Here is a 24564-nt window from a genome sequence, read left to right as displayed (position 1 = left end):
TGTACATGCCTGATCATGGATACAGTTGTGACTTTAAGTGACTCTGTAGACTTTCACCAGTAGCCTATAGTGACGATAAATTAGCCTCTGTTTTCATCTGTAGCCCCTCATGCCCGCATTCAAATAAAGTTTGAATCATTGGTTAATATTAATAGTTGATATGTTAAAAGAATATTTAAGCTACAAAAAAAAATCCAGTCTATTAAATCAAATCACTGAAATTAAGGCTATCTCAGACTATCTTAATCTTGTTTATTATTTGTATGTATATGCGTATACACACAGTACATATAAAATCAACTTAAATCCTCCATCTTTGCCAACTGCCGTAAGTCTTTTATTTTGGTCTGTGATGTGACGTCATAAGACTGCGCCGCATCCCCTCGTCTGTTGTAATCATTCTGGCTGAAGAAAGGTTTGTGTTTAGCTTTCAAATCTATCGTTCAATCAAATGTATCGCTTTTACTAACGATGACAAATTAGTGAATTATTATTTAATGTAATGTTGCATTGCTTGTCTAACATTATTGAATATTATGTGTTAGTCAGTGAAGCGCATCCACACCTGAGAGTAACAGAAAACGTGCTTCTCATTTTGCTCCCCTTGAATCAGTTGATCGTAAACACGAATTTGGGAACTGGCAACTAACGATGAAGAAACAGCTTTTCAAAACTCCACGTCAAATAAACCAAATAAGGCTTTGCAAAATGATTCACTGATTTGAAGCGCTCGATTCACCGCATGCTGAATATGCAGGTTAATGTAGGACAAATGCAAACGAGAACACAAACAATGAAAACTTTTATTAACTATTAACACATTATTGAAATCATTAAATATTAAATGTCTGTATAATTAATGTTTTTATTATTATTTTCTAGTTTGAGAAGAGTGTTTGGTTGTTTTATGAAATCTACAAATCATTAAATACAACTAAATGTAAAGTGTCTTCAAAGTTTGTTTTAAAAAAAAATATCTAGAGCTAGTTTTGAGTTTGTTTTCGGCTAATCCGTTTATTTAAAGCTATTCCCTCTGACTGACTCTCTTACCAGTGCACTGATTAATTGGGGAGCTGATTGAGACACACAGAGATTTAGTTTGGATTTATTTTTCATTCTGTTAATTATTCTCATCTTTAAAACTACAGAGTGTCTAAACATAGAGAAAAACTCCTGGTGAAGCAACTGACACTATTATAAAGATGGCGTTTATTAAAGAGGAGAGTGAAGACATGAAGATTGAAGAAACATTCAGAGTGAAACAAGAAGATACTGAGGAACAAACAGGTTAGTTTCATTCTCAAAGCTGAACTCGGTCATTTGATCCTTGTTAAAATGTCCAGCTCTACAGAAATTAATGATATTTTTGAATAATGTCATATATGCGTCCCAATTAAAGTGGTTTAATTTGACATGGAATGGGATCGAATTCGCGTCAAACGCGTAAATGCATTTAAAGCCTGTTTTATGCTTCTGCGTCGAATCGACGGCGTACCCCGGCAGACCCTTCTGCGTCGACGCAAACCCCTCTCCGCCGTAGCTCGATGTGCACCTCCAAAAAAATTTAACTATGCGTCGAGGCGACGCAAGGGCTGTGATTGGTCAAATTATACATAATTTCCGGAGTGTAGTTTTTCCGGTTTCCCCCTCCCGCTATAGCGCCATTTTTAAAGTGACCACTGCACTGTTTGTGTTCAACGATGGATCAAGTTGAGGAACGTTTGATCGAGGAAGTACGAAAGTACGACCATCTGTACAATTCCTCTTCAGCGCACTACAAAGCACAAAACAAACTAGCAAAGAGATTCGCGATAACCATTTGCGCAGGATGTTTTTACGCGCCTAAAGCCTTGTTTATACTCGACGCGTCCGCACGAGCGCGAGTCTCCGCTGACTGCGCGCGCACCTCTCCAAACGGTCGAGGCGTTTATACTTGACGCGCTCGCCGTTGTACTATTCTTTGAAACTACAGGGGGCGACTAGAGTAATTGTCCTCTCTTAACTATCAGGAATTGGCGAGAAGAAGAAATATAAACACGTGACTGTTTATTTTAGTTACCACCACCAATACAAAAATAATCGTGTCTTTCGTGTGTACATTTGTATTAACCATGGACCTTTCTGTTCATTAAAAAGGCTTTTTATGCTATTGTATGCTCATTTTTATGTAAGCAACTAATTTAGGGGTGCTGGTGTGATTAGAAGTTCGTGCTCGGCCAGATTCGGCTCAAAGTCGTTCATCTTCGGATGCGGAGCCGTGCGCGATGTTACAAAATCTGCCGTGCACACTGTAGTATAAATGCCTCGGACTCTGGGTCCATATGAATTAGCTCAAATGATCTATAGGGAATTTTAATAACTAATCATGAATATGATTCATATATCGTATTTTACAGTTACATTAAATTATCGAAGGTGAAAATGGATTATATGAATATATGAATAATCAATCACAACGAATTATAATTCCTCATTCATATATCAATAATCTTATTTCAGATCGATTATGAGATAATCCTTAAGGGAAATTAATGTAATTATCAAATCGGTGTTCGTCCAGCGAACGATCGTCAGATTAAATTATCAATTTCTCAATAAGGTTATCCTTTCTTACAAACTCCAAGAAATATCAACTTTCTGGCCGTGAACATTAATTTTCCTGTGTTTATAAAATTAAAACTACTAAATGTAGTAAATAATGAGCGCTGGTAGCTCTTGGATCGTAAATCTCATTGACTCGTTTTTACAAGCATTCTCACAGACACAGTCTTGAATATGGTTTTAATAAATGCAAAACTACAGAATATAAGTACTACACAAGATACACGGTTTATATGTCTATGTACATTTACTTACAGTTGAACAAACAAGACAAAACGGGTAACAGATGAGAGAGTGAGAGTTGGAGAGTGAGAGAGTGCTCTGAGTTAGGCTGGGCTATTTAGAGCAGAAACGCACACCTCGCATGCGAAGAGCGCTTTACGGAGGTTTTGGTCGTGCGAAAGGGGGAGAGAAAGAGAGCGATTTAGAATGAGAGAGCGAGAGATCATAGAATAGCAAAATCACAGACCTTCGAGAGCCAACAAAGAAACAACCTTAAAACATTAAAACTCGTGGGAGTTAATACTTGCAAAGTTGTTTGTGTGTATGTCTGGACCCGGGGAGCGCGCGTTCTCGTGCTGAGGCGCGTTCTCTCGTGAAGCCTCGGAGCAGGGCGCGTGCTCTCGTGTCTCCGGGGCGCGCAGATGGCGGGAGTTTTGAAGGCTTCTTGAAAGTGAGGTTGCTGAAGGAGTTCAGGCTTAGTTCATTTGACACTTAGGTGGAAACGAACAAAGGTGAATTTGAAAATGAAACAAAAGAAACTTTAGATAAAGAAAATAAAAAGAGACGGACTCCAGAGGAGTCGATCGCAGACTGTTCACATGACGAGGTCGGGTAGCAAGAAGAGAGAGATTTGGGGGAGCTTTGGCTTTTAAAGAATGTATGGCTCACACCTTCTTTTGGGACAACAGCAAATCGGATCCTCTGATCTGGAGCGGGAAAGATGTTCCTTTGTTTGTAAAGAAACGCCTACTTTGACTATGTCATGTGAGAGATCGAATTTAACATTCATATTTAGAAGTATGGTATTTCCTAGAATAAATGCATATTATTGTACCTTGCAGTCAAGATTCGACTCCAACATGTTTTTCCCATTACAATGATACCTCGAATGACGTTTCTGCACAAATACAGGGTTACATAATTTCCTCATAATCACTAGCATAGTGATTACTTCAGATGCTTCAGACATGATCTTGACCAATTATACACACAAAAATATATTTCAAAAACATTGCTATTGGATCATATGTGGACATTTCAGTTTAAGGGTGTGTGTGTGTGTGTTCCTTGGTGTGAGGAATGTTGGTGTCATGTTACGTGTGTGGAAGTGTTCCGGGGGGGAGGTTTGTCTCCCTGGGGAAGTCACAAAGATGTCTATTGACAGTTTTAACCAGACTTGACGGCGCCAGTGTATAGTTAACAACCCCTTTTTCTTTTTCAAACCACGAGGGATGTGTTCGATTCATTAATTTGAAAAGCAGCTGGCCGGATGTCATTGTCGCTACAACACCGCCAGGCGAAATGGGCCCTTGCGCACCCAATGCGCACGACCGCCAACACCGCTATGACGTCAATTTTGCCGCGTGCACTTCATGCTCGTGCGGACGCGTCGAGTATAAACAAGGCTTAACGCGTCTTTGCATTGACAGGGTCCCCGCGGATCCTTAAAAGGTCATAAATTAGATTTTTTAAATTTAAGGCCATAAAAAGTCTTAAAGTCTTATTTTTACTTATGAAAGGTCTTAAATTTTAGATGACACTTTGACTTAGACGTATCTAAATACTTTCCAAATGAAAACGATCTTATTAGCGTACGTGTTGTTTTTTATTATTCTATCTTTGTGGATTTGCTTGTTCACGTGACAATTCGCGTCATTTACGGCAGCGTATTAGCCTGCGTCTGTCTCCTGCACGCGAGAGGAGAGGATAAGAGAACGAGTAAATGTTAGTTCAATAGTAAGTTCATTCTTTGTGCTTAGGATTGTCTATGAACTATGATGATATTGTAATCATTGTTTTAACTAACGTTACGTACGAGGCACTGCGAGTGCGAGCTGACATCGCGTTTGTCTCTCATGCTTGCTTTCACTCTGTGATGTGTCAGTGCAGTTATAGGTATGTCCCCATGAGTTTTTGTCTTATATTTATATCATATTATGTTGTTATTAGGGGTGTAACGGTACATGTATTTGTACCGAACCGTTTCGGTACAGGACCTTCGGTACGGTGCACATGTGTACCGAATGCAATCTTTCACGTAAATTAGGCTAGTTTAGTGTGCGGAACATACGTCAATTCCGAGTTTCCACACGAACATATTAAGTGTCGGAAGTCTCCGCGTTGTGTTGCCATAGATATCAAAGAGCTTTGTAGATAATGCGCGTTGCACTTGCGCTTTTTTTTTTACTCCAAACCACTTCAGCGGAAATCCCGCCCTGCAGCTGACTCTAAAGTTTTCATTGGTCATGCTCATGTCAAACAATCACCTGATCCCTAAACCTACCCGTCACTGTAACCTAAACCAATGAAATCGGCTGCAGGGCGGGATTTCCGCTGAAGTGGTTTAAAAAAAAAAAATAATAATTCACGCGCTCAAGCTCAAGTGCAACGCGCATATCTACAAAGCTCTTTGAGAACTACATACAAGCTGGGATTGGTAATGCTGCACTCACTGTCTGTAATCCATAGTTATTTATATTATTCATTATATTCTATGTGATATTGGTTTGAGAGTATTTTATTTAGTGGAGAACTTTGCAGCTGTATTTTATTCCTTATTATTTTTTTATTTTATTAAATATATATATATATATATATATATTTATATATAATATTAAAACGTTAATAATATATATATATATATATATATATATTATATTTTATACAAAGTGTTTAAAAAAGTGTAAACAAATTGTAAAAAAAAAAAGTTTATAGTAAACATTCAAACAACCAGCAGTTTAATGCATTTCTTTCCCTTACTGTACCGAAAATGAACCGAACCGTGACTTTAAAACCGAGGTACGTACCGAACCGTGATTTTTGCGTACCGTTACACCCCTAGTTGTTATATTAGAATATCACAAGCAAGAGTGCAGTTTTGTAAACAAACATTATTGGCTGTTTTAATGACATTTTTGGACATGGCCATTGACTCCAATGTTAAATGGGTCCATGGCCAATTCTTTTATAGTCAAAAACTCGAGAGAGGAACCATTGTCAAAAAAATGTTGTCCACCACTCTTGTTCATCCAAAACAAACTACAATATAGACTCAAGGTGTTAAATACCGGAATTATCCTTTAAGACAGTGACTTACTGCCACCTACTGGCGGGTTTAGTTTCATATTTAAAGTACCCTTTAATTAAAATGTTAAAATTATAAATCATTTCATATTTAAATATTGGGTCCCACTTTATATTAAGTGGCTTTAAGTACTATGTACTTACATTGAAATTACCGTATATACCCGAATATAAGACGAGGTTTTTGTTCTATAAATAGGCTGAAAAATGGGGGGTCGTCTTATATTCGCGATATAGACAAAATCACAGGGGGAAAGGGAGAAAGAACGAATTAATATGAAATAGTGACTGAAACGCGACTCATTTGATTAAGACAAAACCAGCTTTCTCTTCCAAGATGTTAATCTGCACAAAACTCCTGATAATCGAGCCATCGTCTGATGAAATCAAATACACACATGATAAAAACGTGTGCGCGAGAGGCGCAGAGCGAGCGAGAGAGAAAGAGGTGCGCGTGAGACGTGTGCGCGAGAGGCGCAGAGCGAGCGAGAGAGAAAGAGGTGCGCGCTTTTTCCAGAGCAAATCATCGCGCAAACAGTTTGCAGAACTAATTTCTGTCTGACGTCCATATTCAAACAAAGACTCGCGTGTTGTGTACTTGTGTTCTTCTTCTTCGCTGGGTAGTGGCGCGCGTGCTGTATTGCGTCATTGCCGGTTCGTTTTATCGCGTGATTTCTTCGTGATAAAACGTGGTTTGTAGACAAGATAGAATCGTTGGCTGACAGAGTTGTTGTCACCTCGTGTAGTGAGTTACCTCCTGTTGCGGATCAATCACGTTGTGTCGTGTGGTGTGAACAGCTCAACAACTTGAACACTCCTGATTTCACAGAGAGCAAGTCATGTAGTGTGAACTGCACAGTTCAGCCCGACGTTTTAAAATCCTGTAGTGTGAACTTGCCTTTAAATGCTTCTGATTGGCCATTACGTTCAAGAAATCAACACTTATATCTGTGATTGGCTACATCGCTCAACGCTGCAAACATGTTACAAATAGAAACTCTGGCCTGTAAATCGTTTCTATTTTGTTTTAGTTGTTCTCGTTGCTTTTCTGCAACAGATGAATAACAATTTATTCGTTTTATGTTTTATTCATAGATATTTATATTTAATAGTTTTATTCTCCCGCAGCCCGCACACACAGAGTGAGCCCGCGCCGCACGTCTCTAGATCAAGGGCCCGGCGGGAAATATCGGGCTTGGGCAGAGAATCTGAGCTCTAAACAGGACAGAGTAACACGGCGGATATCGCTCATATACATTTTTTTTTACGACGTAGTTAAGGCGGCAGGCGTGTGTTGCAGAATGGTCGCCTAATATATAATATTATATCAGTTTAAATACTTTTTTTAATATTATGTGAAAACAAACTGCAGCATTTAAATGGATCTAATAGCTAGTCTCTCTCATTGGTGTCTTCCTATGACAGGAAGAGTTTGCAAGCTTCACCTGTGGTGGGTGGGTGTGTGCAATTGTAGGGCTGCGATCGCGGAATTGGCAAATTAACGCGGAATCTAGTGTTAACGTGGAATTTTACATATTTGGAATGAAATTCTGTAGTAACGTTACCGGTACCCACTAATAGGCTCCGCTGCTTTCAGTCGCTTCCGTGTTTATCTAAAGCCCGGGGCTTCAGACTAACTTTTTTACTAGGAGCACTGTAGCCGATATGTACCACGAGATATATAGTGTCTGTGTATATTAAACCGCAAAAAGACTATTTAAATATTAATCCTGCATGTTCTGGTTGTCTCTGAATTGAAGAAATTGACAAATATTAGGCTACTGCATGTTGTACAGTAGTAATGTGTGCATAGAAGGTTGCTTTTTTTTCACTTGATCTTTTTATAAGAAATATATGTTTAAACCGCATGTAGGCTTCAATGCTTATACCTATTATTTACTATGATTACCGTCATAAATAGTCATTGAATTTCATTGAATTTCTTTTTTTTTCAAATAGTTAAATAAAATAGAAAAATGATTCCAACAGATTTTGCTGTGAATTTTGGTATTGTGACATCCCTAATTAAATATCAATAAATTTATGGTCATTCCTATTTTATTTGTGTACATTTTAATCATTAACATTAAAAGCACACTCTTTTACGACTAAAATAACAGTAAAGGGTTAAAAAAAAATGGAATTCCCAAAAATTAAACCTGAAAAAATGGAATTTGCTAAAAATTTAAACTGAAAAAAACGTAATTTGGGAAAAAATAAAAATGGATTTTATCCACCTGTTTCCTACGCCCCATGAGGCATTGCGTCAAAAGTGGGCGCGACTTCCGGTTCAAAGTAAACAAGCGGGAGTTGACACTCATTCATTCATTAGTTGACCGTCATTCAAGATTTAGCGATCCAAACTTAATGATGTGGGAACACAACCTCAACGAAATAAAAAGGGGTGATATAACAGTACCTTTACCATCCGCGGTAGATGGTTGGGAGGATGACGTGAAGAAGTGGCCTCGTATCACGTATGGTAACATTTTTAGCTATTTTGTAGATTCAGTAGCCTGTGATGGTAAGGCGATGAGCAATCTCAAAAGCTCAGAGGCATATCAATATCTACACAGTGATAAAGTCGGTCGAGTGTTGTTTAAGGACGTCGGAAACGACCTTGCGTATCTAAAAGCTGACATTGAGCCGAGCCAGAGCCTGCACGTAAGACATCATAAGGCTTGGGTGCTAGTTTCAGTGACAGGGGAAATACAGACAGCGGGTTGTTCATGTATTGCAGGGCCAGGACGCTCTTGTAGTCATGCAGCAGCACTTTTGTGGAAGGTCAGTAAAGTTAGGACAATTAAGGGCACAAAATGTATTGTATTGTGTATTTTTAATTAATTAATAAATGTACTAAACTAAAATGTTTACTGTGTGTCATTCATGTTCTGTATATGTTGCTTCACAGTAGCCTTGACTTAAAATATTTATTTTAATATTGTTGGATAATAAAATTGAATTCAATTTAGGTTGAGAATGCAGTCAGGCAGGGAAAGACAGGGATGGCATGCACTGATGTGCAAAGGAAGTGGAATTCAGGTGCGAAGAAGAATGTAGGAATGAGGAAGGTGAAGAACATTAATTTTAACCATCACAGGCCATACCACATTTATCCAGGCACATCAACAATGCAAGAATCAACAACTTCCCCCCAACTTTTTAAGAACCACAGAGAGTTCATAGCCCACAGTAATTCATCAGTGATGGCCCCACTGTTTCAGCTCCAGACAAATGGTCTTATTCAGTTAAGTTATAGAGCAGATGTTGACAGCAACAAGGCAGGCCACAGCAAACATGATCCAACCCACAGTAATACACTCTGTCATACTGAACACAGCACAACACTAACATGTCCAAAATGCACACATTTTTATGAGGCCTACATTAAAGTGTCCCCTACACAAGCAGCTACACTGATGGAAGAAACCAGGATGCAAAGTGCTTCACAGTCATGGCACGATGCTAGAAAGCTGCGTCTAACAGCCAGCACAGCAAAACGAGTCCCAAAACGAAACACCACAGATCCTCAAAAATTTCTAAATGAGCATCTGTACCCAACATTCACCGGCAATACAGCAACACTGCATGGCAAAGAAAATGAGATAAACGTAATCACACTCATGAAAAGCAGAGGGCATACTGTGGAGAAGAGAGGCCTGGTCGTGCACCCTGACCATCCTTGGTTGGGAGCCAGCCCAGATGGGATCCTTGACTCAGCACAACTCCTTGAGATCAAGTGCCCCTTCAAGAGTTCCATGTCACTGGCAGAATTTCTAGGACGGCCAAATGGTGACATCAAAAGTTTAGGTGATGGACAGTACCTGATTTGTCCTAAAGGAAAGAATGGATACTACCTCCAGGTGATTCTTTAATAATTTAATAATAAAGATTATTGTTTTTAAATAAAATATATTTTCTATATTTAGAAATATACTTTTTAATATGAAAGTAGCTCTATTATTAGACTAACATTGTATTTTAAACTTACAGGTGCTTCTCAATAAGAATGTCGTGGATAAGTTTATTTATTTCAGGAATTCAACTTAAAACGTGAAACTAATATATTATATAGACTCAGTACATGCAAAGTGAGATATTTCAAGCCTTTATTTGTTATAATTTTGATGATTATGGCTTACAGCTTATGAAACCTCCAAATTCAAATAAATGAAAATTTCCCACGACATTCTAATTTGAGATGCACCTGTATGCATTAATTAAACAAATTATTTTTACAAACATGTACTCTTAATCCTTTCAGACAACTGACCATGATGTGTCTGGGCCTACAGAGCTGCAAGCTAGTCATCTGGACACCAAGTGAGGACATCGAATTGGAGATTCCATTTGATAAGCACTACACAGATGCACAAGTGCAACATCTGCAGAACAATGTTTACACTGTTCTCAATATTATAATAATATTATTAATCATCAAGACTTAAGGCATGGTTACAGTTGTGTGAGGAAACAAACCACAATTAAAATAAAAAAATACACACTGAATAAAAACATTACACACTTAGTCATTGGTTTTTGAGTTTATTTATAAGAATTAATTAATGTGTCATTTGCACATTTGGTTAACACAACAGTGGTATTCAGAACATTTCATTAAATAAAAATAGCAATACAATACTGTGAAAGTACACAGTACTTCTCTTTTTTGCAGAATATTACGAGATTGAAAAATATTAAGAATTTAAACAAATTTACACAGCAAAAAGAAAATAACTCTATGAAACAACAACTAAAAGAAAAAGTGTTGGTATATCAGTGCAAGTAAAAGTTGTGTATTGGTTTATACAGTTGATAAAGTTATAGAGAGAATTGAAGATTTAAGCTCAAGCTGATTGTGTAAGATATGGTCTATGTTCTAGAAATAAGCTCTCCTCGCAGATTTACGAGTGCTGCACAGATTCTTAGTATTCTGTCGATTTTAGGGACAAAATTAATAGGCACAGTTTGAGAGAGGATCTTGTACACCTTAAGACGTCTGATTGCTCGCTCAATGTGGATGCGGACATTAGCAATGCGTCTTGTGCGAGTGACCTGCTCATTTGTCAGCTGGCATTTCTTGCGCGTAAAAGCTGGCATGATCAAACGAACATTCCGTTCTTCTAGCAGATCTCTGATGGTGAAGCCACGGTCCCCCATCACCTCATCTCCAGCACGCAAATGGTCGAGAAACCCAGAGTTCTGTGTGATGAATCTATCGCTACATTTGCCACTGTAAGCCTCTGAAATGTACATAACCATACCAGATGGAGCAATTGCTACCAGATACTTAACAGTATTGTTTGCATAGTAGTGACTATAAGATTCAGTTCTTGAGTCCAGATTTTTAGCCTTCTGCAAGACACTTTCTGTGCAGTCAATGACACAAGTTGTGTTGGGGAAATTGTCCTTAAAAATTTGCGGCAAAGTGGCTTTTATTGTTTCGCGCGGCAGCCATGGAATGAGATCCTGGGTGTGCTCAGCAATCACATCTATCCAGAATGTCAGCGTTTTACTGACCTGACCAGGCGACATTTTGAAGCGTCTAGCTAAATCGGCAATAACAAAGTTCTGTCTAAGCTTCATTAATGTCAAGAGGATTTGGTCCTCTGCTGAAAATGCTGACGATGTGGGGGCAAAACGTTGCAAGCAAGACACAAGGGTTTTGAATTCGAGAAGTGGAATCCCTGTGTACAGCAGACAGTCTGTATCATCTTTCAAAACAACATCTGCAACAGGCAGTGTCCTCTCAGTGGATGGGGCAGTTGTCATACCACATGTGATGGTAGGTGCTTTGGAGTAGGTGTGGTCCTCCATTGTTGGGTCTGACCACTGTGTCTGGGCATCATGGAAGGTCTGTGAGGTAGGATCTGGGTCCCCAAAAACCTGCATCACATCAGGCTCATCTGCAGGGAATACATTAAGTACATATTTAGCTGTGGCGGTCTTATATTTAGCTGGTTAGTACTTCAATGACGATTTGTTTAGTGGCAGAAAAAAAAAAAAAGTAGGGGGCATTAGAGTCTTGAAAAACATCTAGACTGCGTTTAATATCATCAATATAGATATTCTGTAACATTAAATGTTAACTAATAGAGGAAATTAAATTAGCATCTGTCACTGTGTACCATTGTGCCCTCCAAGCTCGTCACAATAAAAGTTTATGCGAGGTAAAAACTACCTGTCTACCATCATGGCATATATTAATAATAAGTAATTAAAGAAAAACAAAGGAAAAAAACAAGCAAGTTGACATTACATTAATGTTAAGTTACCTGTTGTTGTTGTTGTGACATGTCGGATCCTAGGTTGGCGTCTCTTCTCCGGTGGCTTCTCGTAACCCAGAAAGAGCGTTGGGTACGGGTTATCCACTGTTGGCTTCTTGTCCACGAAATGAAACGAGCACACAAACAGGTGTTTTGGGGGTGTTTTTAAGTTTAAGTTCTTCCTCCATATTCTATTTGATTCGTCGTCTTTTGGGAGGGGATGGAAACTGTATAATCGTTCACAGGAACACTCAGATTTAGTTTTAGGCGTATGTTCAAAACACTCACGTTTAAGCCACTGAGTTAGTTTAGTGCGGTTATATGTACAACCACGAACAGCACATGTTGTCCCTGAGCTCCGTAACGACATCTCTCATTAATGTTTGCGACTTTAAATAGTAAAAAAACGTACTCGAAAAATACCTAATCTCTTCGCAATGTAACACAAAATACCGGTGATTTACTACTTCCGCCACCTAACCGGAAGTTTCACCCACATTCTATTTTACAGTAGCGCCCCCCGGAAACAGGTGGATAGGGCCCTACAATTGTAAATGTCTTGGGAGTATTTGCGACGTTGCTGTGCTCATCGTCAGTTATTTCCACCACTTAATCAATCCACTCTTTAAAACATGATGACGTTTTATTTTACACGTCTTTGCGTTTTGCGTTGCTTCTGGTATTGAGCTATTTGATCTACAAAAATTAAAGAACAGCGACAGACTGCCACTCGCACAATTCTTTCTATGAATCCTATAAACCGCATTTATTGGTACTAACTCTATAGCGGTTGACCAGAGCACTGCAATTATTTCTCAATTAGATTACAATCAAATGGATTTCCCCACACATTTGGTGTCTGTCCTCTAGGCTGTATTTTATTCTTTCTGCGCGGTTGAGACATTAGAAGTGCGCAGCTTAGAGTGAATTTTGGCAGTTGGATAGATGAGACCCGAACCTGCTAATACTTGTCCACAAATGTCAATAATTCTCAAGCTGTCCAAGAGAATGTCTGTGTTGATGAAAGATGTAATTTTAATAAGCATAGTTTCTGTGCTGCAATAGGGCTTAAATCCTGGCTGAATCTTTTTTACACATACGATTAATTTGCTTGACTGATCATAGTTGAGCTGACAATCAGTGTCAGATTTAAGATCTGTCTGTAATTAACCAGTTCCCCTGGGCGACAATATGTTTTGTTTTTTTGATAAAGGGTTTAATAACTGCCGATTTGAATATTTTTGGGACGTATCCTAAATAAAGCAAAGAGTTGTCAATATTGAGAAGAGGATCTGATATTAAAGAAAATGCCTCTTTCAGTAGCTTAGTAGTTTTGGGATCTAGCATACATGTTTTTGGTTTTGATGCCTTATGTTTGTTTTTGATGTTTTACTTGTCTAAATGTTTTGATGTCTGTTGCTTTGTGCCATTTAAACTGGGATTAACTTTTTTTTTTGTCTTTTTTTGCCTTAGACCAGATGCCACTGAAAGAGGAGAGTGAAGTCCTGAATGAAATGGAAGAGAAAGATCAGAATGTGAAACACAATGCTTTGATAGCGCGAGAAAAATCATTAAGTTCCTCGCAAACTGAAAAGACTTCCTTACGAAAAAGAGCTCAGAAGACAGGAACTGGATTTTATTTCACCTGCTTTGAGTGTGGAACGAGTTTCAATCAACCTGAAGACCTCAGAGTCCACATGGAAATTCACAATGGAGAAACGCCACTGAAAGATGAGAGTAAAGTCCTGAATGAAGTGGAAGGGAAACATAATGTTTTCATAACTCGAGAAAAATCATGTAGGTCCTTGCAGACTGAAAAGACTTCCTCACGAAAAAGAGCTCAGAAGACAGGAACTGGATTTTATTTCACCTGCTTTGAGTGTGGAACTGGTTTCAATCAACCTGAAGATCTTAGAGTTCACATGGGAATTCACAATGAAGAGAAGCCTTTCATCTGCCAACATTGTGGAAAGGGTTTTACTCAAAAAGGAAACCTTAAAGTCCACATGGGAATTCACAATGAAGAGAAGCCTTTCACCTGCCAACAATGTGGAAGGAGTTTCACTCAAAAAGGAGCCCTTGACAGGCACATGAGAATTCACACCGGAGAGAAGCCTTACACCTGCAAACTGTGTGGAAAGTGTTTCACGGTAGCACTAAACCTTAGATATCACATGAGCATTCACAATGGAGAGAAGCCATTCAGATGTGATCAGTGTGGAAAGAGTTTTAGACGTAAAATAACCCTTAATAACCACATTAAGATTCACTCGAGAGAGAACTGTTTTGAATGTCATCAGTGTGGAAAATGTTTCACTGAAAAAGGAAACCTTAAAACCCACTTGAGACTTCACACTGGAGAGAAGCCTTACACATGCACTCAGTGTGGACAGAGTTTCACATATAAAAAATCCCTTGACGTCCACATGAAAAATCACACTGGAGAAAGTCCTCACACCTGCAAACTGTGCGGGAAGGGCTTCACACGGGAGATAAATCTTAGATATCACATGAACCGTCACACCGGAGAGAGGCCATTCACATGCGATCAGTGTGGAAAGAGTTTCAGACGTCAAGCAACCCTTAATCAGCACACGAGGATTCACTCAAGAGAGAACTGTTTTATTTGTCATGAGTGTGGAAGAAGTTGCCGTACCCTGAAAAGCCTTAACAGGCATCTTGCATCCAGACACAACAGAAAGAAGCCTTATAAATGCCACCAGTGTGGAAAAAGTTTCCGATTAAAAAAAAACCTTACGACTCACATGAGAGTTCACACTGGAGACAAGCCCTTCACGTGTCTTCAGTGTGAGATGAGTTTCACTTATCAAAGAGACCTAAAACGTCATTTGCAATCTCATTCTGGAAAGAAAATGCAGTGTTTAGAGAGTGGCAAGAGGTTTATAAAAAGGAGCAATTTCAGAAATCATCTGCTCATCCAGTCCAGTGGAAGATCATTTAATTGTGATCGGTGTCATAAAGAATTTCTTTTGCCATCACACTTACAAATACATATGAAAAGTCATGCATATGTGAGAACTTATTCATGTTCTTTGTGTGGAAAGCATTTTAAATGGCTCGGCAATTTAAAATGGCACCAGAAAATAAGGATATGTGTTAAATTAAGGCTACGTTCACATCGCAGCTGAATGTGGCCCAAATCTAATTATCTGCTCAAATGCAGGGTTTTTTTTTTTAACTAGGCTCTTTCAAAACTCTTTATTGTTTTGTATAATAAAGAGTAATTTGGTGAGGTCAATTTGTAATTTGGTGAGGTCAATTTGTAAAGAAAGACTGTATATGCGCACATATACAGTATATTAAAACGCGCATACCTATAAACTGAACACGTAGTGTGCAATTGACCCTTCGCAGGGAGCTTGATTGACAGGTGATCTGAACAATCCTACTTCGCCATCAGCCATTTTGTCGGACAAAGCAGTCAGGAGAGTTAGTAGATTAACATGGGAGAATTTGAACTTGAAAAACAGAGTGTATTGATGTCTTTCCGCGGTTAAAACAACATTCCTTCTGATGTTCATTCATGTTTATTTGATGCTATAAATTAACTAGAAGGAAGAGATGATCGGTTCACGGACCGCTTTAACTGATGCTCTACAGCGATCTGTCAGACACATTAAAGAGCCACAAACGGTATTTAATATTTTTATTTTAAAAAATGACCAAATTTGAAAGGTGAGACTTTGTTTAATACGTTTAATATCAAAAGTAACCTGGTCTGTCCTGTACTGTCAGCGTGTTGTCAGTCTCCTCTCTGCTCCACGATGTATTTTTCACTGCGTGAGAACATGGTGTGGCATGAGAGCGGCGTAGCTTGTCAGGCATAGCGACAGTAACTAAGGGGGGCGGCTCTTTGCGAACGGTCAATTGCACGCCGTCTGCGTTTAAAAAAAATAATTTGCACTTGCACCTTGCAACCTATTTCAAAAGTTTGCGTTCTCGAGCCACCAGGCACTGTTGTTGTGCGAATGAGCAGGTCGGAGCACATTAGGGTTTTCTGTTAGAATGGCGTCGTGTTATTGGCCCCCAAGTTAATAACTAATGATCTTTGCAACGGAAGTGAATCAATCAAAACAATTTCCTATTATCACTGTAAAGCTGCTTTGAAACAATCTATATTGTTAAAAGTGCTAAATAAATGAAGGTGATTTGACTTGACTTAGCAAGTGATTTGCCCATGTTTACTTCTTTTATTTGCAAACTTCACTTCATTATACTTTGACCTTGATGCTTTTTCTCCTTTTGTCGTGTACATAATCACTTGTGGCCTGACCATCTCCTTTGCTATGTGTAACCCTCTGCTGGTGAGTCCACATTCAAGGTTTCTGTTGAGTCTGTTCAAGTCAAGTCTTTGTTTTCTTTTCTTTTTATTTATTTCTTTTTTTCTCATTGTTTGAACAAACTACACTTGGTTCAAACTTTACTTGCCTTCAGTGGACAATGTTTTACAGAAGGCTCCACCACCACCTTGCGGTTTTGGATTTGTATGAATGACTTCTGCCAATTTTCTGGCCCTGCTTTTGTCTTACCCATTAAACACTGAATACAGATCCTCACACACACAAGTCATCTCTTTACTCTGCAGGTATTCACAAGATAATGTTTACATAATTATTACTTAGTTCAGTGTGCGGTTTTAAATATTACTCTGTTAAAAGAAAAACTTTAGCTTTAGTGAGGCAACATCATTTTAAGTATATATTTTGTAATTACATTTTTTTTTAAAGTAAACATTTGAACCAGGGGCTGAGCCAGACATTGTAAACATTTGGGGTTTAACTCTAATCAAGTTGGTCCTTTATTTTTATAAATCTAATTGTTCTCTGCCTTCATTCTGAAACCATAATACAACATTTTGAGTGTCAAATTTTCACTCCTGCCATCTAAACAGAGGCAAAAATTCTTCTTAAAATTACACAAGATGGGTAGGGTAGGAATTTGCCATGAACTTTTTTTTGCCAACTTTTTTGTACAGTTTAAAGGTAAATTCATCAATCTAGTGCACTTTGTTGGCCTCTTGTAAAACCCTGCTCGACCCCCTGCAGCACTTCTCCTTTTCGAGTCTCACCACTTCACTGCCTTCTGACTTCCGGATTGCTGGTGCTGGGCGACCTCAGCGGAGACCGATGAAGGTGCAGACAGGTGTCGTGACACTGGTGCCAGAGAAGCCCTGCCGCTGCTGGCGGGGCAAGAGGGAGTGGGGGTTTGATGGGGCTAGGATGGCCTGCCCTGAGAACATTGAGTGCTATCCGTACCTGCTCTCAGATCTATTCAGTGGGCAATTCTTTAAGACTGCAAGAGAAGCTTGGCTTCCCCTATAATGTCAAAAAAATGTATGGTCAAATATGTACTATTATGTTAACATTTTATTGACTAAAAACGTTCAAAGCAGGTCAGCTGACTCCATTTCCTTCTCATACATTCCCGTAGCGTCATTTCCCTGTTGAAGCCGAGCGTCTATTGACTTCAATGGTGCTGCTTTGAACAGTTTTTTTCAGTGCTTCGAAATTTTCATCATACATTTCACACAATTATACACCAAAATCCTTGTTTCAGTTTAACAAAACAGCATGGTAAGGTTTGTGATTACTGTCATTTACTATACACTGTGTAGTAGTAAAGGACAGTAATCACAAAAAAAACCATGCTTTTACCACATTATTGGTAGTTTTAATGTGTCATTTGTTGTAAATGCACTGTAACCACAACACTTGCCATGCTTTTACCACAGTAACCTTAGTTGTACTGTGATAAAAGGATAGTAACCACTATTACTTGGTGTAACGAGGTATGTTGTTATGGGAAGAAGGAGGCGGGAACCGGCGAACATTCAACGGCTTTTATCATACATAAATAAATAAATACAAAACTGAAAGTATAAGCCAGCAGCCCCTCACGGACGACTGCTGGCTACAGAAATAAAACACAACATAAATTCAGGCCTGTTCCTCTCTCGATCTTCACTGTCGTCGCTCCTTTTATGCTTCCGCTCCTCCGTGAGAGATACGAGACCGGTGCGTCGTGCAGGTGTCGTTCATCATTAATCACGCCACTGGTCTCGCACAGCTCTCTCACGTCCCTCAACCTCGTCCTGCTCGCCACATACGCCTACGCAGGCAGTGTGCAAGCTCTAACCCAAGGGTCTTCAACTAAAACTGCTTGAGGTCCAGTAAATGAACCCTCCTCACCAGCTGAGGTCCGAACAACGATATACCTAAAAACATAAATTGATGAGTTTTACCAGACTAAAGAAAATAGTGTAGAACTTTCTTTTTTTATTGAACAAAATATACACGTCTTTTCATATGTATAAGCAGACATAAGTAATCCTTCACAAAACTGATCTAATTTTAATGCTGTTCTGTTATGTCCTTTAAGTTGCTTTGATACACAATTTCTAAATTCAAACAGTAACCATGTCTGACAAAAATATAATGGACACTGTGAAAAATGCCTTCATCTCTAAATCTGCACTGAACATATATTCATTTCAACACTAACAACTTAAAAGGAAAACTAAAGTGCTTTTTTCGGCTGAACTGAGATTAACAATCACAATCAATGAACGCAAACCTCCCTGTTCAAATCAATCAGAAATCTCATATCTCATTTTATCCTCATTCAAATGTATTGTCTCTCCTTAAAGAGCTCAGCCAATGGAGAGGACAGGACATGTGAAGAAAGTTTGATAAACTTACCCTCAATGCCGTCAGGGCCAGGTCCACTGCTAGAGGATAGCTTGCTAATGGCCAGCTGGACATCAGCTGAGCTAGCCTGTCGGAATGTGAAAGAACTATCGTAGGGCTGAGAATTAACAGTCGGCTCTGGGTGAAAGAGTGATGACTGTACCTGCGGTGTTTGGGAGAAATGCAAACTAAATGCGTTGGAGATCACTGCTGGATCATTAACAATTTCATTATTGATTGTCATGTTACTCGTGGTACTGTTAGACCAAGTAAGGTATTAATTTTTTTCCAAAATTGTTTAGGATTACTGAAGTCATTTAACAAACTATTTCTGTAGTAATTGGCTTTAGCATTTCTTGTTTGGGTGGTGCACGTGTTTCGTAGCCGTTTGTATTCCTCCCAATCACTATGAAGTTTTGTATATTTGTGTTTATTCCACGCCCTATCCCTCTGCTAAAACAGACTGATAAGATCCCCATTTACCCAAGGTAGATGATGACCTTTGACCTTAATAATTGTCCATGGGGCATGCTTATCAATGACTTGCATAAATTCTGTGTAAAAGAAATTCCAGGCAGCTTCCGCATCAGGAATCAGGCTAAGTCTATTCCAATTTATCCTTCTCACATCATTTATGAATAAATCACTGTTAAATAATTTCATGTCACGGATCCTAATATATTTCGGAGAAAGATGGGGAGTTGAAATTTTCCAAATGCAATATATGATAGAATGGTCGCTGAAACAATCCGAGAGAACACCAGATTTTATTATTCTGTTGGTGTGTGTGACTAGTATCCAGTCAAGAAGAGATTTGCAACTTGGACTGATTCTTGTAGGCTCTTTAATAATTTGTGTAAAATTTGAACCATTGAACATGTTACGTTCCGTGAGAGTACAAGGATCAGTCCAGTTAAAATTGAAGTCCCCCAACAGCATCATTTCTGATGAGTCCCCAAACGATGAAACAGTGGCTAATATGTTTAGAACAGACTCTAGCTTGGGAGATGTTGGTGGGCGATATATATTGCCAATTATTAATTGTTTATTTGCATGAAGAATAACCTTAACAAATATACCTTCAAAAAGCTCAGGTTTTACTATAGGAGTAATTAATTGTGAATTCAAATTTGATGAAATATAAGTGGCGACCCCACCTCACCTGGATCCTCTATCTGACCTATGTAGTTGTGTCCAGTTTAACATTGGAGTCTGCTGTATTTTCATTTAGCCAGGTTTCAGATAATGTTATAATATTGGGATTATTATAAACAAGCCATGCCCTTAGTTGATCAACTTTAGGAACTAAACTGCGAATGTTTAGATGAATTACATGAAGACCTTTACCCATTGATTACGGTTTGAAAAGCGAATGCTAAAGTAGAGCCAACTGGACTTGTCTGATTTACAATAATAGTAGTGATTTTGGTAAGGCGAATATGAGAGCAAACCAACATGCAAACCACACGCACACACACAAAATAATAATAATAAGATCTTGCATTGCAAAAATGTCAACAAATCAAATAATTGTCCTTTGCTCGCTTCCCTAAAAATAACACTACTGAGCTTAATCATTCATATTACTTTATTATATTTTGATAGATAAATAAACGAGATCCACAACAAATTTTACGAATTTAATCTCAGTGTGATAGAACAACAAAACAGCGTACTATTACCAACTAGAAATTGGCAAACCTCCAAGCCATAAAAAGGCAGATAATTAATCAGAAAATAAAAAATCACCTGTAGACGTCTCTTATCCTTGAATGGAATGACGTCAAGCGCTGAACAGCGTGTCATACCGTACTTACGGAAGTAAACAAAACTAGCATGACAACAGTCAAGGCAAAAGTTAAGTCTTATCTTCTGAATTGAGTGGATCAAAGGAGTCAATAAACTTGGACGCCTCACTTGGCTCAGTAAACAGGTTTTGGTCTAATCCTCTTGTCAGCTTGATTGTGGCTGGATATAACAGGAAAGCTTGAAATCCCAAGGTGCGAGCCCTGTTCATTATAGGGAAGCACGGACGTCTGCGCCGAGCGATGGCATTGCTATAGTCTGCAGTAAAGCAAATTGCTTGGCCGTCCACTGTCACCGGTGACTTCCTTGTGAATCCTAAGATCCAATCTCTGTCGGTGAAGCGAAGACAGTTCAGGATCATGGTCCGCGGAGGAACAGGAGCCTTGCGCGGGGGACCAACACGATGTGCTCGTGTGAGCTCCGGAGGGCTGCTATCCAATTCAGGGAACCATTTGAGAAGGCTACGCACCAGGTAAGCCAAGGCCTGATCTTCTTCCACTCCTTCTTTCAAGTTTATAATTTGGAGATTGTTCCTTCTACTCCGGTCTTCCATCGAAGCAAGTTTCTGTTGAAGTTTCTCCATGGTGTCATCATGTTCAGTAGTAGCTTCCTCTACTCGCTTCATTCGTGTTTGTAGAGAGGTTGTAATCTTGCGCTGGGAATCCAAGTCTCTGGAATGTTGACCAAGTGTCATTTTGATAGAATCCAGCTGATTTTCCAAACTATCAAAGCGAGCTCTTGAATTTTTGTCGGCTTCAGCAAAAAACTTTTGCAGAGTTACTTCCAGAGACACAATAGACAGTCCGCCGCACGAGGTAGTGTCAGTGTTTTCAGCCTGTAAATTCTCGTGCCACGAGATCTCGCAAGACTAAAATGTGACGAGATTTCTCGACGACTGAAAAGCTGTCTCGCGATATCGCCATGATTAGCATAGAATATGCCACCGCGGCACCGGCCGCCTCCACTGTCGTTTTGCTATTGTAAACGTCTCTGCTCATCCAGCACAAGTTGCAGTCGCACACAGACTGTGACTGTGCAGCAGGAATCAGTTCACTGATCGCGTTACAATGGCGGAGGATTTGTTGCGCAACAGAGTCGATCTGAGATGTCTTAGGGCGGTTCACACAGAACGTGTTTTTCCATTCCAGTGTGGTACTTTTCCATTGTTTTTCTATGTAAACGCGCTAGACGGATGTGTAACCTTGCGCTTGCGTCTTGCATCTTTTGCAGCGTCTCGTGCATGACACAGCATTATAAAAACGTGGCGCTCAAGTTAAAATCAGTTCCCCCATTCCACTGCCAGCGTATCGCATTTTACAAAGCAAAAACGCATTCTGTGTGAATGGCCCCTTGTATTGAAGAACTCGCGTTCAGCACCGCCACTACGGAGTGAAAATGAAAGTAAAACACGATGCGCGCAAATTAGACTGCATACAATAGCCCGTCTCCCAATATCAAACCTATCTCTGGATGTAGTTGTGGCTCTGTTTGCAATGTTGTTGTTTTTTGCACTTGCAAAGTTTGCACTTTGAATACAGAGAGAGTCGGCCTACTTTCATTATGGTTGCACTTGCACTTAATTATCGTTTGCACTAATAAGACTAAGAAATACTGTTGTTTTATACTGTTTTTATTTCTATTTTCAATTTGTGGAAAGTAGTTTCATTTGGAGGTCACACAGCCTCAATCAGAAGTTCTGGAAGCTCATAATGTACAGTAAGGTCTGAAGAGACCCGTGTGAAATCATACTTGAGAGAAGCCAGTCAGTTGAGTTTGTGGTAAAACCTTTACCACAGTGCTTCTATATTGTTGTATTTCAATGTATTTGATCATTCATACTCATAAAGTAGAACTGAAATAACATTAATTACAAGATGATTTAGTTAAAACATTTCAAAATCCACCTGCAGACTATTTTTCCAGTCATGAATTTTGTCATTGAGGATTTCTATCAAATATTGTGCAAAAATCTCGTCTCGTCTCGTTCTTGTGAACCCAATCTCGTGTCTCGTCTTGTCTCGTGAGATAAGGGTCTCGTCACACCCCTAATATTTAGACATATAAAATCATAACACTACTGAATGTGTTCATTTTGTTGTTTTAGGTAGATGCCCGGGGTAAGGACTAACCCCACAGCTGACTGACACACACAAACACACAGCTGCCAGCGCATTTGAAGACACACACACACACACACACACACACACACACACACACACACACACAGAAAGAGGACACCAGTACAATTGTTCAAATAAATACTTTGTTCCTTATAACGTGTCTGTTTTCTTTGGTTAGCCAGAAGTAAAATAAAATTAAATGATATTCATGGGACTAAACGCAAAAGTCCCCTAAATGTCCCGAATGGCTGCTAGTGGTCCTGTGAACGTCCTCTTGAACGTACGGAGGACGTCTTCGCGAACGTCCGCGGGACATCAAGCAGACCCTACGTGGGGACATTCGCACAGGACATTCGGGGGACCTTTTTTTGTTATCTGGGATGTAACTTCTGTTGCTGGTTAGCCTATGGTCAGGGACTATTTTTCCATTGGAAGGAAGGCTTTTAGTGATTTGAAAGTTGCATAGATACACTTTTTTCAGCTTTAATATTTGTATTGTGTGGTAACTATTTTAGAAAAGCAATAAGCAGGGATGTGATTTTTCCGGATTAATCTGGAATTCCGGATTTTCCGACCAGAAAATGTGACCTACGTGAATCATGCAGATCTGTTAAAAAAAACAAAAACAAAAAAACAGACTGTGCTCCATACGGCGTAGCGCGTGCATGACAGAGGGAGAGAGAGCAAGAGAGACCGCGCGCGTGTGCCTCATGAAGTACATGTAAGACAAACTGTTTCTACATTATCCCGCTTATATGGCTACCTCACATTATCCGATTATTAACCGTTAACTGATAAAATGGTAACACTTTTCAATAGGGCTTGGGCGTCGTGACGTCATACTTGGCGTGGCGGCCATGTTGATGGCCTCATTTACTGCTACTCGGACTATTGCGCAGTATAGACGTACACTATAGTCGTGTCTCGTGTCTTAATTTGATTCATTAAAAATATATTTCAACCATGGTAAACCGTTGCTGTATTGTGGGGTGTAACAGCGCAACACACAATCGCCATGGGGTAAAAATTGAAAATGGATTAACTTTCCACCGTTTTCCTGCTTGGAGGAGCAACCACGGAGACCAAGTATCAGAGATTACAAAGAGTCGTCGGCTCGCTTGGATCGCGGCTGTAAGACGACCAAACATAACATTCCACAGTATCCTGATGTCGATGAGAGTGTGTTCCCTGCATTTCCATTCTGGTAAATGGTGTAACGTTACTGTACGATTTTCTCTTTATACATTGTTTCTTTACTTCAACCGCGACACCACATACATACACATGAATGCGCGCGCGCGCACACAAACATAACACAACATTATGGTTCTAACGTTATATGTTTTCAACACTTCTGCTATGGGATTATAATTTTGATTGTGTTAGCAGGAAAACCAGCTAATGAAATGTATAACTCGAATCCGGATTGGGCACCATCTCTAAACCTGGGCCACACTGAGATGAAGGCCACAAAGACTGCACGCTATGAGAGACAGGAGACGAGAAAACGGCAAAGGACTGACAGTACACCTGCGATGGATGGGACCGTTATTGATGACCTTGTTCCACCAGGTAAGCCTTACAGAGCCAGCAGATACAGTACCTTATATTGTTTTTGTTGCTGTTGCAGCTGCATGGAGTAGGGTATAAACGGAGGTCGGAGCCAGCTGCAAATGGGTGGGTTAGCGATGACGATGACCCTCCATCATGCTTCATCTTCAAGGTAGTTGGAGGAATAATGTTATATAATGTGCTTTT

General features: G+C 39.4%; 2 protein-coding genes across 2 annotated transcripts; one reads left to right on the top strand and one right to left on the bottom strand.

The window, feature by feature from the left end:
• The first annotated feature begins 254 nt into the window (after positions 1–254).
• On the top strand, positions 255–17231 carry LOC307003872 (uncharacterized protein). Its single transcript, XM_079622727.1, has 3 exons — positions 255–415; positions 1149–1287; positions 13647–17231. Exons 2-3 carry the CDS (start codon positions 1203–1205, stop codon positions 15320–15322), a joined length of 1761 nt encoding a protein of 586 aa, XP_079478853.1. The 5' UTR covers positions 255–415; positions 1149–1202; the 3' UTR covers positions 15323–17231.
• Positions 10585–13633, bottom strand: LOC307003875 (uncharacterized protein). The gene is made up of 2 exons (XM_079622732.1): positions 12183–13633; positions 10585–11813 (listed from the first exon to the last, which is right to left on the bottom strand). The coding sequence occupies exons 1-2, from the start codon at positions 12541–12543 to the stop codon at positions 10780–10782; spliced, it is 1395 nt and encodes a 464-aa protein (XP_079478858.1). The 5' UTR covers positions 12544–13633; the 3' UTR covers positions 10585–10779.
• Positions 17232–24564: the final 7333 nt, after the last annotated feature.

The sequence above is a fragment of the Phoxinus phoxinus genome, assembly GCF_949152265.1.
Source record: "Phoxinus phoxinus genome assembly, chromosome: 9".
Taxonomy (NCBI): Eukaryota; Metazoa; Chordata; class Actinopteri; order Cypriniformes; family Leuciscidae; genus Phoxinus; species Phoxinus phoxinus.
The sequence above is the reverse complement of the archived record's forward strand: the minus strand, read 5'-3'. Positions and strand labels throughout refer to the sequence as shown.

Bases quoted from the DNA above. Each gene is read 5' to 3' on its own strand.
- LOC307003872 (XM_079622727.1), top strand. From the start codon at position 1,203: ATGGCGTTTATTAAAGAGGAGAGTGAAGACATGAAGATTGAAGAAACA. The intron at 1,288-13,646 runs GTTAGTTTCATT...TTTTTGCCTTAG, and splicing joins AGATACTGAGGAACAAACAG to ACCAGATGCCACTGAAAGAG.
- LOC307003875 (XM_079622732.1), bottom strand. From the start codon at position 12,543: ATGTCGTTACGGAGCTCAGGGACAACATGTGCTGTTCGTGGTTGTACA. The intron at 11,814-12,182 runs GTAACTTAACAT...TATTCCCTGCAG, and splicing joins TGTCACAACAACAACAACAG to ATGAGCCTGATGTGATGCAG.